The sequence below is a fragment of the Muscardinus avellanarius genome (assembly GCF_963383645.1).
Source record: "Muscardinus avellanarius genome assembly, chromosome: 3".
In the NCBI taxonomy this organism is placed as follows: domain Eukaryota; kingdom Metazoa; phylum Chordata; class Mammalia; order Rodentia; family Gliridae; genus Muscardinus; species Muscardinus avellanarius.
The window spans coordinates 129,881,259-129,896,934 of record NC_137788.1 but is presented as its reverse complement, the minus strand read 5'-3'; the positions used below and the strand labels follow the sequence as shown (position 1 = coordinate 129,896,934).

Sequence of the window (15,676 nt, the reverse complement as noted above, 5' to 3'; positions counted from 1 at the left end):
ACTCCCAGACCTATTTTTATACTTTTTTAAAAAAATTTCAAAACAGGGTCTCAAGCCAGCACCGCTGGCTTTGAACCTGCATGATCCTCCTGTCTCCACCTCCCAAGCGCAGGGATTACAAGTGTGTGCCACCACGCCCAGCCCAGACCTGTTTTTAACTATTTTGAAACAAGTCCTCACTAATTTGGAGAAGGCTTCACTAAGTAGCTGAGGCTGTACATGAACCGCCATCCTCCTGTCAGCCTCCTCAATGCTGGGATTACAAGCATGCACCACCATGCCCGGCTTTATTTATTTATTTTTACCCTGTTTGAAACTGGCCCACATGCTATTATATAACAGACTACAATGGTGTGATGCCAACTTCAGTAGCACTTTTCCTCCGTTAGACCACCAAGACCAATGTTTGGATCTGTTGGTAAAGGGAACTGGAGGTTTTTTTTTGTTTTTTGTTTTTTTTTTTTTGGTGGTACTGAGGGTGGAACTCAGGGGCATTCTACCTCCGAGCTACACCCCTAGCCCTATTTTTCATTCTTTATTTTGAAACAGGGTCTCAGTGAGTTGCAAAGGTCCTCACTAAGTAGTAACTGAGGCTGTCTGGGAACTCGGATCCTCCTATCTCAGCCTCATAAATGCTGGGATTACAAGCGTGCGCTACCACATCTGGCTCATCAGAATCATATTTAATGGTTGCATAATACTGAATCACCAGAGCCTACTGAATAGGCCCTTAATAATGAGTATGTGTGTTGAACAAATGCACATTGTGTGTGTGTGTGTGGTACTAGAGATTGAACCTAGGGCATTCTACCTCTGAACTACACCCCCAGCCTTATTTTGTATTCTTTTTTTTTTTTGGTGGTACTGGGGCTGGAACCCAGAAGCATTTGACCTCTGAGCTACAACCCCTGCCCAATTTTTTTTTTTTTTTTTTTTGGTGGTATTGGGGGTGGAACCCAGTGGCTTTCTACCTCCGGGCTACACTCCCAGACTATTTATACTTTATTTGGAAACAGGGTCTCACTAAGTTGCTGAGAGCCTCACTAAGTAGCTGAGTCTGGCTTTGAACCTGTGTGATCCTCCTGTCTCAGCCTCCCAAGCACGGGGATTACAAGCGTGCGGCACCACGCCTGGCTCCCCTGCCCAATTTTTTATTCTTTATTTTGAAACTGGGTCTCACTGAGTTGCAGACGGCCTCACTAAGTAGCTGAGGTTGTCCGCGAACCACGATCTTCCGGTCTCAGCCTCCCAAATGCTGGGATTACAAGCATGCGCCACCACGTCCAGCTTGTATTCTTTATTTTTGAAACAAGGTCTCACTAAGCTGGGGCTGTCTGCGAACTGCAATTCTTCAGTCTCAGCCTACCAAATACTGGGATTATACGCATGCACCACCACAGCCAGCACAGATGCACATTTTAAATATCTCTCCCTTTTTTTTTTTTTTTTTGGTGGTACTCGTGGTGAAACCAGGGGCCTTCTACCTTCGGGGTACACTCCCAGACCTATTTTTATTTTATTTGAAAACAGGGTCTCACTAAGTTGAAAGCCTCACTAAGTAGTTGAGGCTGGCTTCGAACCTGTGCAATCCTCTTGTCTCAGCCTCCCAAGTGCAGGGATTACAAGTGTGCGCCACCATGCCAGGCCCAAGATCTCTTTTCTTATCTTGTGGTTCCAGGGATGTTGTACCCCCAAGGTACACCAGCTTCATTTTATTTTTTATTTTATTTATTTTTCTTGGTACTACACACTGAGCCCAGGGGCGTTTTACCTTAATACTTCTGAGAATTTGATATGAAAGAATTAAGTTCTTTAAGGATTGGTGCTTGTATTCTTACTTAGTTCTGTTTATATTTTACAGCTGAAAATAAGTATGCAGGAGGGAATCCAGTTTGTGTACGCCCAACTCCCAAGTGGCAAAAAGGAATTGGAGAATTCTTCAAGCTGTCCCATAAAGATTCTGATAAAGAGAATCAGATTCCTGAAGAGGCAGGAAGCAGTGGTTTAGGAAAAGCAAAGAGAAGGTAAGTTTTTATATTCTGGAATATAAAGAAAATATCCTCTTAAAAGTTTTTAAAATTTGTACTTTTTATTATTATAAGTCATTCCCAAAGTTTGAACATCAACAATATTTTTACTTTTTCCAATCAGAGATAACTAGATGCAGTTCAAATAAGTGCTACATTATTAATGCCAAACTTACTATCTTTATTTTTTATTTTTTATTTTTTATTTTTGGTGGTACTGGGGTTCCTGGAAGCCCTTCTACCTCCGGGCTACACTTCCAGACCTATTTTTTTACATTTTTATTTGGAAACAGGGTCTCCTAAGCCAGCACGCATGGCTGGCTTCGAAACTGCGTGATCCTCCTGTCTCTGCCTCCCAAGCGCGGGGATTACAAGCGTGCGCCACCACGCCCGGTTTAAACTTACTATCTTTATTCTGTAACTTTCTACTGTGTTTTTTTTTCTTTATTTTTTAATTTCTTAAACTTTTTTGGTGGTGCTGGGGAAGAGCCCAGGGATCACAGCTAGTGCACAGCCTCAGCTACTGAGAGAGGCCCTTCACAACTCAATGAAATCCTGTTTCAAAAATAAAAAGACTAGAAGGGCATGGTGGTACATGCTTGTAATCCCAGCATTCTGGAGGCTGAGACAGGAGGATCACAGTTCACGCACAGCCTCAGCTACTTAGTAAGGCCCTCCATAACTCAGAGAGACTCTGTTTCAAAATAAAGAATAAAAAATAGGCCAGGGGGCTGTAGCTCGGAGGTCGAATGCCCCTGGGTTCCATCCCCAGACCTGCCAAAAAAAAAAAAAGGTGAAAGGAAAAAAAAAAGACTAAAAATAGGTCTGAGAGAGTATAGCCTGGAAGTACAGTGCCCCCTAGGCTCCATCCCTGATACCACACACACACACACACACAAAGAAAACAAGGTCTTGCTAAGTTGCTGAGGCTGGTTTCAAACCTGCGATCTTCCTGCCTAGCTTTCCAAATATTGGAATTGTGGGTGTGTGCTATCACACCCTGCTTATTTTTTTTTTATCTTGAAATAGGGTCTGGCTAGGTTGCTGAGGCTGGCTTTGAACTATGATCTTCCTGTCTCAGCCATGCAAGTTCTAGGATTACAGGTGTATACCACCACACTGGGCCCTAGCCCTGTTGATTTTTATTTTGAGATGAGGTCTTGCCAAGTTACTGAGACTGGCCTCAAACTTTTGGTCTTCTCACTTCGGCCTCCCTATTATCTGGGATTACAGGCATTTACCACTATACCCCACTCAAGGTAGTTTTGTGTTGGTTTATCTAGGTTGAATTTTGTTTAGCTCCCTGCACCTAAAAAAATCTACACGTTGGAGGCCTGAGGCTATGGCTTAGTGGTAGCTCCAGCCTTGGCTTACCATTTGTGAGGCCCAGGGTTCAATCTCCAGAACAAAAACAATATAACTCCCAGTTAGGCATGATGGTACAACAGCTGTAACCTAAGTACTTGAGAGGGGAGGATCATAGGATTGAAGACAGTCTTACCAAGTAGTAAGACTCACCAACCTATCAAGACCCTGTTTCAAAGTAAAAATAAAAGATCTGAGCTGGTCGTGGCGGTGCATGCTTGTAATCCCAGTACTTGGGAGGCTGAGACAGGATTGGAGGTTTGTGGCCAGCCTCAGCTACTCAGTGAGGCCCTCTATAACTTAGTGAAAGCTGAGCATGGTGGTGCAGGTTTGTAATCCCAGCGCATGGGAGGCTGAGACAGGAGGATCGTATAGGTTCGAAGCCAGCCTCAGCTACTTAGTGAGGCTCTCAGCAACTTAGTGAGACTCTGTTTCTAAATAAAGTATAAAATAGGTCTGAGAGTATAGCCTGGAGGTAGAAAAGCCCCTGAGTTCCACCCCCAGTACTACCCCCAGTACCACTCACACACACACACACACACACACACACACACACACACACACAAATAAAAAAATAAAAAATATAACTTAGTGAGACCCTATTTCAAATTAAAGAATAAAAATTAGGGCTGGGGTGTAGCTCGGAGGTAGACTGCCCTGGATCAGTCCCTAATACTGAAACAAACAAAATAAAAGTAAAATAGGGCTGGGGGGATAGCTTAAAGGTCAAATGCCCGTGGTTCAATTTCCAATACCACATACACAAAACAAACAAACAAAACAATAAAACTAGTAGTTCAATTTCCACAGGAAATATGTAACAGATGTAGAAAAGTTGGAAAATATAGAAATCTCTATCACTTAGAAAGAACCAAGAATGGCACACTGGCATATTATCTTTACAATTTCTCTAAGTACTTAAGACTACTTCAAATTAAGTAGAGTTAATCAAACACAGAATTAAGCATGTAAACTTTTTAAAAATTTTGAGAAGGAACCCAGAGTGGTGGCCCATGCCTGCAATCCCAGTACTTGGGAGACTGAGACAGAGGATCATAGGTTTAAGAATAGCCTCAGCAACTTAGTGGAGTCCTCTTCAACTTAGTGAGACCCTGTTTTTTTTTTTTGTTTTTTTTTTTTGCAGGTTTGGGGATGGAACCCAGGGGCATTTGACCTCCGAGCTACACCCTCTGCCCTAGTTTTTATTCTTTATTTTGAAACCAGGTCTCACTGAGTTGCAGAGGGCGTCACTAAGTAGCTGAGGCTGTCTGCGAACCACGATCCTCAGGTTTCAGCCTCCCGAATGCTGGGATTACAAGTGTGTGCCACCATGCCTGGCGTGAGACCCTATTTTAAAAATTAAAAAATAAGCCTGGCGTGGTGGCGCATGCTTGTAATCTCAACATTTGGGAGGCTGAGATGGGAGGATCACGGTTCGCGGATAGCCTCAGCTACTTAGTGAAGCCCTCTGTGACTCAGTGAGACCCTGTTTCAAAAATAAAGAATAAAAAATTGGGCATGGGGTGTAGCTCGGAGCTCGAATGCCCCTGGCTTTCATGTCCAGACCCCAAAAAAAAAAAATTAAAAACTAGAGCCGGGCGTGGTGGCTCACGCTTGTAATCCCAGCATTCAGGAGGCTGAGACTGGAGGATCTCGGTTCATGGACAGCCTCAGCTACTTATTGAGGCTCTTCGCAACTCAGTGAGACCCTGTTTCAAGATAAAGAATAAAAAATTGGGCATGGGGTGTAGCTCGAAGGTCAAATGCCTATGCGTTCCAGCCCCAGACCTGAAAAAAAAAATTAAAAAAATAGGAGCCAGGTGTGGTGGCACACTCTTGTAATCCAAGCTCTTGGGAGACTGAGACAGGAGGAGGATCACAAAGGTTCAAAGCCAGCCTCAGCTACTTAGTGAGGTTCTCAACCACTTAGTGAGACCCTGTTTTTAAATAAAGTATAAAATAGGTCTGAGAGTACAGCCCGGAGGTAGAAAAGCCCCTGGGTTCCACTCCCAGTACCACCAAAAAAAAAAAAAATTAATTAATTAATTAAAATAGGGCTGAGGTTATTATTCAGAGGCACAATGCTTCTGGTTTCAATCCTAAGCACCAAACAAAAATTTTTCTAGCCGGGCGTGGTGGCGCATGCTTGTAATCCCAGCATTTGTGAGGCTGAGACTGGAGGATCGCGGTTGGACAGCCTCAGCTACTACTTAGTGAGACCCTCTGCAACTTAGTGAGACCCTGTTTCAAAAACAAAAAACAAAAAACCCACCAGGGCAGGGGGTGTAGCTTGGAGGTCGAATCCCCCTGGGTTCCATCCCTAGACCCGGAAAAAAAAAATTATTTTCTTTTTTTCTGAGATGAGGACTTGCTGTGTCCCAGGTTTCCCTGAAATGCAAGATCCTCCTGCCTCAGCCACCTAAAATAACTGATATTAAAGGCATGCCCCACTATTCTTGGCTGGCTTGCTGACTTTATAAGAACCTAAAAAAGTTATTCTTTTCACATTTTTATGACCGGGAAATACGCATAGTAAATGTTCAGCAAAAATTCTGGATACGAAAGTACAATCTTTGCCATGTAAAATACATGTGCATGTACTATATGAAAATATAGCAAGCATCCAGATGGGCATGGTGGCACATGATTGTAATCCCAGCACCACAAAAAAAACCCTCATTAAGTAGCTGAGGCTGTCCGGCAAACCATGATCCTCTTTCTCAGCCTCCCAGATGCTGGGATTACAAATGTGTGCTACCATGCCCAGCCCAGCCCAGGCTTATTCTTTTACTGTATTTGGAAACAGGGACTTACTAAGTTGCTGAGAACCTATTAAGTAGCTGGGGCTGGCTTAGAAACTGTGTGATTCTCCTGTCTCAGTCTCCCAAGCTCTGGTATTACAAGCATGTGCCACCACACCTGGCTCTTATTCTTTCTTCTGAGGCAGGGTCGCACCAAGTTGCAGAGGGCCTCACTCCTCACTAAGTATCTGAGGCTGGCTGAGAACCTGTGATCCTCTTGTCTCAGCCTCCCAAGTACTGGGATCATAAGCATGCACCACCATGTCCGGCTGAAATCTGCTTTTTCATAGATTTGTAAGCAATGCACCTGGCCTCTTTCAACAATTTTTAAATGTTTTAAAACTTTCAAAAGCTAAGTATCTGAGCCTGGCGTGGTGGCGCACTCTTATAATCTCAGCATTTGGGAGGCTGAGACTGGAGGATTGTGTTTTGCAGACAGCCTCAACTACTTAGTGAGGCCCTCTGCAACTCAGTGAGATCGTGTTTCAAACTAAAGAATAAATAAAAAATAGGACTGGGGGTGTAGCTCAGAGGTAGATGCCTCTGGGTTCTATCCCCAGTACAGCAAAAACAAAAACAAAGCTAAGTATTGGACTGCCTGCAGCAGGGCGTGGCATCACATCCCTGTCATTGTGATGCCCCTGAACAGAAGGCCTGGCTTGCTACCTCCATGCCAGCCAGGAGTCAGAGACCCTCCAGCCCCACACAGCAGCAAGCTGCACACAGCACACTGACCCACAAGGGTAAGAGAGTGGTGGCCAGGTTCAGTTTGAGGCTGCTGCTTCTGGTCCTGCTTCTACCCATACAGATTCAGTTATTTGTTCCTTTAGCATGCGGGATCCTACCTACCACAGCGCCCTCCAACGCACTAAAGATTACAGCCAGCTTCGTTGTAGTTTTGCGCTCTTCTACATCTCTACCATTACGAGACTCAGACCAAGAAAAATCTACAGCTCGCCTTATATTCTAAACCTAAGTCCAATGACTACTGGAAGTCTAGTGCAGAAAACAACCTAGATCTTTATGAAGTCTACTGATTCCACTCATTAACACAGAAGATCTTGAAAATTCCAAACGGGTGGCTTGAAGATCATCGGAAGAATTTAACCAAATGGTGAATGGCAATATTAAATCTGCTGGAGTTTTACATATAAGACTGAGGAGAAAGCCAACATCAAAAATTAGTTAACAGTTTCATTAAAGGTGTCTTAAGAAATAAGGAATCAAACTCTACCTTAATAATTTCACTTTGACTGTAGAATGGAGATTCAGTTTTCATTTTGGTTCACTAAATCTAAAAGGCTGTAAAAAGCCGGGCGTGGTGGCGCACGCTTGTAATCCCCGCACTTGGGAGGCAGAGACAGGAGGATTGTGCAGGTTCGAAGCCAGCTGCGCGCGCTGGCTTAGGAGACCCTGTTTCCAAATAAAAATGTAAAAATAGGTCTGGGAGTGTAGCCCGGAGGTAGAAGGGCTTCCAGGAACCCCAGTACCACCAAAAAAAAAATAAAAAAAATAAAAGGCTGTAAGCTATATAAAAAGATTTCATGCTAGGTACAGTGGGCCACACATGCAATCCAGCATTTGGGAGGCTGAGACAGGAGGATCGTGGTTTGAGAACAGCCTCAGCTACTTAGTGATGCTCTTTGCAACTCAGTGAGACCCTGTTTCAAAATAAAGAATAATAAAAAAAAAATAGGACTGGGGGTGTAGCTCAAGGTGGATGCCCTTGAGTCCATCCCCAATATCGCAAAAAAAAAGAAAGAAAGAAAGAAAGAAAGAAAGAAAGAAAGAAAGAAAGAAAGAAAAAAGCCGGGTGTGGCGGCACACACTTGTAATCCCAGCATTCTAGAGGTGGAGACCAGAGCCAGAAGCTACTTAGTGAGGTCCTTTGCAACTCAGTAACTCAGTGAGACTGTTTCAAAACAAAGAATAAAAAATAGGGCTGGGGGTGCCTCCCAGAGGTAGAATGCCCCTGGGTTCCATCCTTCAGTTTAAAAAAAAGAAAAAAAATATATATATATAAAATAAAAAGACTAAAAATTACTAAGGCTCAGTACTGCAAAAATAAATAAGTAAATAAATAAATACATAGGGCTGGGGATGTGGTAAAGTACCCTTGAGTTCAATATTCAGTAGCATACAATCATCACATTAAAAAAAAAAATGGAGCCGGGCGTGGTGGCGCATGCTTGTAATCCCAGCATTTGGGAGGCTGAGACGAGGATTGCGTAAGCCCTCTGCAATTTAGTAAGACCCGGTTTCAAAACAAAGAATAAAAAATTGGGCAGTGGGTGTAGCTCGGAGGTCAAATGCCCCTGGGTTCCATCCCCAGACCCGCAAAAAAAAAAAAAAAAAAAAAAAAAAGGTGGCACATGGTTGTAATCCCAGCATTTGGGAGGCTTAGACCAGAGGATCGCCGTTCACAGACACCCTCAGCTCCTTAGTCAAGCCCTTTACAATTTAGTAAGATCCTGTTTCAAAAAAAGTATTTTTTAAATAATAATAATAATCCCAGTACTTGCGAGGCTGAGACAGTAAGATTGCACAGGTTCGAAGCCAGCCGCAGCCACTTAGGCTCTCAGCAACTTAGTGAGAAACTGCTTCAAAAAAAAATAAAGTAGGTCAGGGGCATATCCCAGAGATAGAGGCCCCTGGGTTCCATCCCTAAGACCACACACACACACACACACACACACACACACACACACACACACACAAATAAATAAAAAGACACCAGATGTGGTGATGCACGCTCGTAATCCCAGCATTTGGGAGTCTGAGACAGAAGGATCATGGCTCCGGGACAGCCTCAGCTACTTAGTGAGGCCCTTTGCAATCCAGCGAGACCCTGTTTCAAGATAAAGAATAAAAAATAGGGTTGAGGGTGTAGCTCAGAGGATGCCCCTGGCTTCCATCCCCAGTACCGTAAAAAAAACAAACAAAAAACAAAGTCTCAGCCAGGCATGGTGGTGCATGGCTTTAATCCTGGTACTTTTAAAGCTGAGACAGGAGGATTGCAGGTTCGAGGAGAGCCTCAGCAAATAGACTGTCATCACCCTAGGGAGACCCTGTTTCAAAATAAAAAATATAATAGTGCTTGGGGGTCCTTTAGAGGTAGAATGCCCTAGAGCTCAATCCCTAGTACTTGAATCAATCAATCAATCATGGTATCAATAAACTGCTGAGACAGGCCTTAAACCTATGATCCTTCTGTCTCAGCCTCCCAAGTACTGGGATTACTGGCATGTGTCATCATGCTTGACTATTTTGATTTAGGCTTTCACTAACCTGCCCAGGTGCCCAGGACAGCCTCAAACTTGAAATCCTCTAGCCTCTTTTTTTTTTTTTTTTTAACAGGACCGAGGATTGAACCTATGGGCATTCTACTTCCAACCTACACCCCCAATCATATTTTTTATTTATTTTGGAAAGAGGGTGTCACTAATTTGCAGAGTCTCACTAAGTAGCTGAGGCTGGCTGGGAACCTGTGATTCTTCTGTCTGAGCCTCCCGAGTACTGGGATTACAAGCGTGCGCCATCACTCCCAGCCTACCTTGTTTTTTTTTTTTTTTTTTTTTTTGCAGTTCTGGGGATAGAACCCAGGTGGATTCTACCTCTGAACTACACCCTCAGTACTATTTTTTTTTATCCTTTATTTCGAAAATAGGGTCTCACTGAGTTGCAAAGGCCTCACTAAGGAGCTAAGATTGTCTGCGAACCACGATCCTCCTGTCTCAGCCTCCCAAATGATGGGATTACAAGTGTGTGTCACCACACCTGGCCTACCTCAGCCTCTTGAATAGCTGAATTTATAGCCAAGTGTCACAGTGCCTATTTTCTCACAAAGTTCTTACTGATGGATTATATTCTATTTATCAATCCACTTAAAAGATACTATATTATGGAAATATTTCTTTTTTGTATGTGGTACTGGGGATTGAATCAGGAGCATTCTACCTCCAGCTATACCTACCCAACCTATATTTTTATATATTATTATTATCTTTTTTTTTTTTGACGGGTCTGGGGATGGAACTCAGGGGCATTTGACCTCTGAGCTACACCCCCTGCCCTATTTTTTATTCTTTATTTTGAAACAGGGTCTCACTGAGTTTCAGAGGGCCTCACTAAGTAGCTGAGGCTGTCCGCGAACCGCGATCCTCTGGTCTCAGCCTCCCAAATGCTGGGATTACAAGCGTGCACCACCACGACCGGCTCTATTATTAACATTTAAAAAATTTTTTTGCGGTACTGGGGGTGGAACCCAGCTACACCACCAGCCCTATTTTTTATTCTTTATTGGAAATAGGGTCTTACTCAGTTGTGGAGGGCCTCATTAAGTAGCTGAGGCTGGGGATCCTCTTGTCTCAGCTTCCCAGATGCTGGGATTACAAGCATGCCTGGCTTTATTTTGAAACAGAATTTCATTGAGTTGCAGAGGGCCTAGCTAAGTAGCTGAGGCTGTCTGTAAACTGCAGTCCTGTGCCACCGCTCCCAGCCTACCTCAGCCTCTTTTTTTTTTTTAGTACTGGGGATAGAACCCAAGGGGATTCTACCTCTGAGCTACACCCCAGTCCTATTTTTTTATTCTTATTTAATTTAATTAATTAATTAATTAATTTTGGTGGTACTAGGGGTAGAACACAGGGGCTTTCTACCTCTGGGCTATACTCCCAGACCTATTTTATACTTTATTTGGAAACAGGGTCTCACTAAATTGCTGAGAGCCTCACTCAATACCTGAGGCTGCATTTGAACCTGTGTGATCCTCCTGTCTCAGCCTCCCAAATGCAGAGATTACAAGCAGGCGCCACCACGCCTGGCTTACTCTTTACTTTGAAACAGGGTCTCACTGAGACCCTACTCACTAAGTAGCTGAGGCTGTCCGCGAACTGTGATCCTCCTGTCTCAGCCTCCTGAATGCTGGGATTACAAGCATATGCTACCATGCCTGGCTTTGAAACAGGGCTTGCTTCTCCTTACTTGATGAGGCTGTCCTAGAACCTGCGCTCCTCCTGTCTGCCTCCCAAGTACTGGGATTACAAGCATGTACCACCACACCTGGCTGAGCTGTTCCCTTTTAAATAAAAATGCAACATATCTTAAATGAGAAGCTTTGATTCTGTGAAATAACAGGCTAAATATATTGCTAAAATTTTTGTTGCACTAGTACTTGAAATTTGTAGATGTTTGGCCAGGTGTGGTGACGCACTGTTGTAATACTTGGGCGCTGAGATAGTAGGATTGCAGGTTTGATGGCAGCCTCAGCAAGTACTAAGTTGCTCATCACTCTAGGATGACCCTGCTTCCAAATAAAAACAAATGGAGCTGGGAGTGTAGCTCAGAGGTAGAATGCCCAGGTTCAATTAATAGGGCTTAATGTTCTCTCTCTCTCTCTCTCTTTTTTTTTTTTTTTAATATCTCAGTGGTATTCGACTTCCAAGCTACATCCCCAGCCCGGTATTTTATTCTTTATTTTGAAATAGGATCTCATTGAGTTGCAAAGGGCCTCACTAAATAGCTTAGGCTGTCAGTAAACCGCCATCCTCCAGTCTCAGCCTCCTGAATGCTGGGATTACAAGTGTGCACCACTATGCCTGGCTTTCTCTCATTTCTCATCATTTGATGAGAACTACTGCTCTATTCATTACTGTTCCTGATGTAGATAGATTTTAACCACTTTTGTGTTGTTATTTTTTAAACAGTCAATACTTGGGTGACTATTGAAGTTTTCTATTCTTTTTACAGAGCATGTCCTTTGCAACCTGACACAGATGATGAAAAACAATAGAACTTTCTTATTCATCTTTGAATAATGTCTCCTGTTTACTATGGTATTCTAGGATATAAATTTACATAAATGTGTTTATTCAATCAGCTTGTTGAATAGGCATTCAATTAAAAAATGAGGCTAAAATTTAATTGTTCAAAAGCAAGTAATTATTGAAATTGGAGAATTTGTAAACTTGTGGTTATCTAGCTTAATATTCAGTGTAATATAGTGTGTTGTTTCATTTACCTGTTAATTGCTAAAAATCAAATCATCACACAATGTTCTAATTACTAATGTGCTGTATTTGGGATTTGTTTAGATTTTGTACCAATGTCTTTTTTCCAGTACTAGGATTGGAACCCAGGGGCATTCTACCTCTAAGCTACACCCCTTGCCCTGTTTTTTATTCTTTAATTTGAAACAGGGTCTCACTGAGTTGTTAAGGGCCTCACTAAGTAGCTGAGGCTGTCCTTGAACCACAGTTCTCCTGCTCAGCCTCCGGAATGCTGGGATTACAAGCATGTGCCACCACGCCCGGCTCCGATGTCATTGTCATTTTTATTGGCATTTACTTACTGGAGTGGTGCCATACTTTTATTTGCTTTAAGAAACTGAGAGTTTTGCATATTAAAAAATTCAGTATTAATTTTAATCTATACTTTTCAGAAAAGGGAATAAATATGCATTGTGGAAACATTAAGGACAATTTGGTATTGAAGTAATGATTGACAACCAAAACAACAACAAAAAGTTAGAATCGGGGGCCCACCAAGTGCTATGTGCGTGTATGTCACTGTCAACAGGATTTACATTATAATGTGAGACTAAAATGCACCAATGAAAGCATATTTAAAAAGGAATCAGAAAAGAGGTTCCATGTACATTAAAAGGGAGGAATTTTCCTTGGACATGCATTTGATTCAGTATGATAAAATATTACCCTTTGGGCCTATGCTTTTAAAGGTAGAATCAAGAAAACATGATAGGCAAATCATGCCACAAACCAGAGCTGTCTGGAGGATTAGAGCTTCCATTACATTTCTCAGTGTCCAGTGTTAGAGTTGAAGAAGTGGGTATAATGCTACTTGTTAACTGATATTCTTCCTTCCTTACCATACTTTTTGCTTACCACAGACTGTTACTGTTCTAAATTAACCATGTTTAAACAGGCATGTTTTTCTGAAATTTGAAATAAACGAATGCGTTTGTGTGTGCTTTCTAACATTATGTTCTACCAGATGTTTCAATTTTATTCCTTCCAAATACATATTAGAGTGTTAACCTGATTTTATCAACTTCCAAACTCTGAGACTTGACAATTATAGGGAATAATTTTTTGCTTTGTCTTTTAGAGATGGGTATTAAACATTGTTACTGAATTGGAAATGGATATTTTTGTGTGTGTATGTTGTGGCAGTACTGGGGATGGAACCCAGGGCATTCTACCTTTCAGCTATACCCCTAGCCCTAATTTTTATTTTTTGCAGTACTGGGGTTGGAACCCAAAGGCATTCTACCTCCAAGCTAGACTACCAGTTCTATTTTTTATTCTTTATTTTGAAACAGGGTCTCACTGAGTTGCAGAGGGCCTAATTAAGTAGCCGAGGCTGGCCAAGAACTATGATCCTCCTGTCTCAGCTTCAGGAATGTTGGGATTACAAGCATGATCCACCACGCCATGCTTTATTCTTTATTCTTTCTTTCTTTATATTATTATTATTATTAGTAGTAGTAGTAGTAGTACTGGAGATGGAACCCAGGGGCCTCCTACCTCTAGGCTACACTCCCAGACCTATTTTATATTTTTATTTGGAAACAGGGTCTCTTAAGATAGCTAAGGCTGGCTTTGAACCTGTGCAATCCTCCTGTCTCAGCCTCCCAAGCGCGGGGATTACAAGCGTGCGCCACCACACCTGGCTCTTTATTATTATTATTATTATTATTATTATTATTATTAAATTAATTTTGGTGGTACTGGGGGTGGAACCTAGGGGCTTTTCTACCTCCGGGCTATCCTCCCAGACCTATTTTATACTTTATTTGGAAACAGGGTCTCATTAAGTTGCTGAGAACATCACTAAGTAGCTGAGGCTGGCTTTGAACCTGTGCGATCCTCCTGTCTTAGGCTCCCAAGTGCTGGGATTACAAGCGTGTGCCACCACGCTCATCTAAGACCCTATTTCAGAATAAAAAATAAAATATGCCTGGGGATGTAGCCCCCAGGCTGGAGGTAGACAGCCCCTGGGGTCCATTCCTAGTACTACCAAAAGAAAAAGTATAATTGAACTTCCAGGCATGGTGGCACATTCCTTCAATCCTAGTAATTGGGAGGCTGAGATAGGATTGCAGGTTCAAGGGCAGTGCCTGGTAATTTATCAAGACCTTTTGTGTGTGTGTGTGTGTGTGTGTGTGTGTGTGTGTGTGTGTTACTAGGGATTGACCTCATGGGCATTCTATCTCTGGGTTACACCCCCAGAACTGTTAATTTATTTTGCGGTACTGGACATGGAACCTGGGGGCCTTCTACCTTCGAGCTACACCCCAAGCCCTGTTTTTTATTCTTTATTATGAAATCAGGTCTCACTGAGTTGCAAAGGGCCTCACTAAGTAGCTGAGGCTGTCTGAGAAATGTGATGCTCCTGTCTCAGCCTCCCAAATGCTGGGATTACAAGCATTCACCACCATGCCTGGCTTAAGATACTACTTTCTATAGAACACATTTTGTACTATAATCGTGTTTTGATTTTTTTCAGACAGATGTCTATCAGTTTTAGATAGGTATTGCTCATTGCTCTCATAATTTTATATTCTAAAGATTTTAAAAAATATTTAGACCTGTTTCCAGTTGAAATATTAAGCTCTAATCTATGGTAACAAGTTTATCTCACCACTTTTAGCCTGTTCCTTAAAGAAAAATCAATCACTGGATGTGCTCAGATTTCGTTTGAATTGTGTATGTATATACTCCTACATGTACACATGATGGCAGGAGTGAGAATGTTTTAGACATATTAATCCGCTACTGACACATTAAAGTATTTCCTATAGGCTTTGGTGAATTGGCCGGGATGAATCAATTTAACTCTGTCTCATGCATCCAGGAACCCTATAGACCTGATGTTTCTTTAAAGTTACTAAAGCTCATTTCCTGTCTGTCATAGCTGAGGTGGACAACAATCCAAAATCAGCAACTATGAGGTTATCACGACCAATACAGCTGGAGCTTGAAGTTCCAAGTATATTCACAGCTATGAAAGAAAAGTTTAGAAGCTGCTTTTAAGCAGACCTATTCAAGATAGGAATGACAAGTAAAGTTTTCTTCTCATTTTTCTGAAAATTTAATTATAATGATATAGGTTTTTTAAAATAGAAAAACAAACTGTTTTGTTGGCTTTTACCCCAAACGATAGTTTTCCCAGTATTTTCAAACTCCAGATTACCTTGACAGAATAAACGAGGTGTCCTGTTGACACTTTTTTTTTTGTTACTGGGGATGGAACCCAGGGGCATTCTACCTCTGAGCTATACTCCCAGCCTCATTTTTTATTTTTTATTTTTTTTTTTGCAGTACTGGGAATGGAACCCAGGGGCATTCTACCTCCAAGCTACACCCCCAGCCCTGTTTTTTTTTTTTTTTTATTTTGAAACAGAGTCTGAGTTGTAGAGGGCCTTACTAAGTAGCTGAGGCTGTCCTCGAACTGCGATCCTCC

At 42.2% G+C, this 15,676-nt stretch overlaps 1 protein-coding gene across 1 annotated transcript in view; it reads left to right on the top strand.

Annotated features, from left to right (window-relative positions):
* The window catches only part of PCLAF (PCNA clamp associated factor), a gene marked incomplete at both ends in the record, with an annotated part of 12,840 nt that extends 831 nt beyond the window's left edge, over window positions 1-12,009 (top strand). Inside the window, one exon of the mRNA XM_080691187.1 lies at window positions 11,942-12,009. Coding sequence (XP_080547313.1) covers window positions 11,942-12,009 — 68 coding nt within the window. The remainder of the gene's footprint in view (window positions 1-11,941) is intronic.
* Window positions 12,010-15,676: the final 3,667 nt, after the last annotated feature.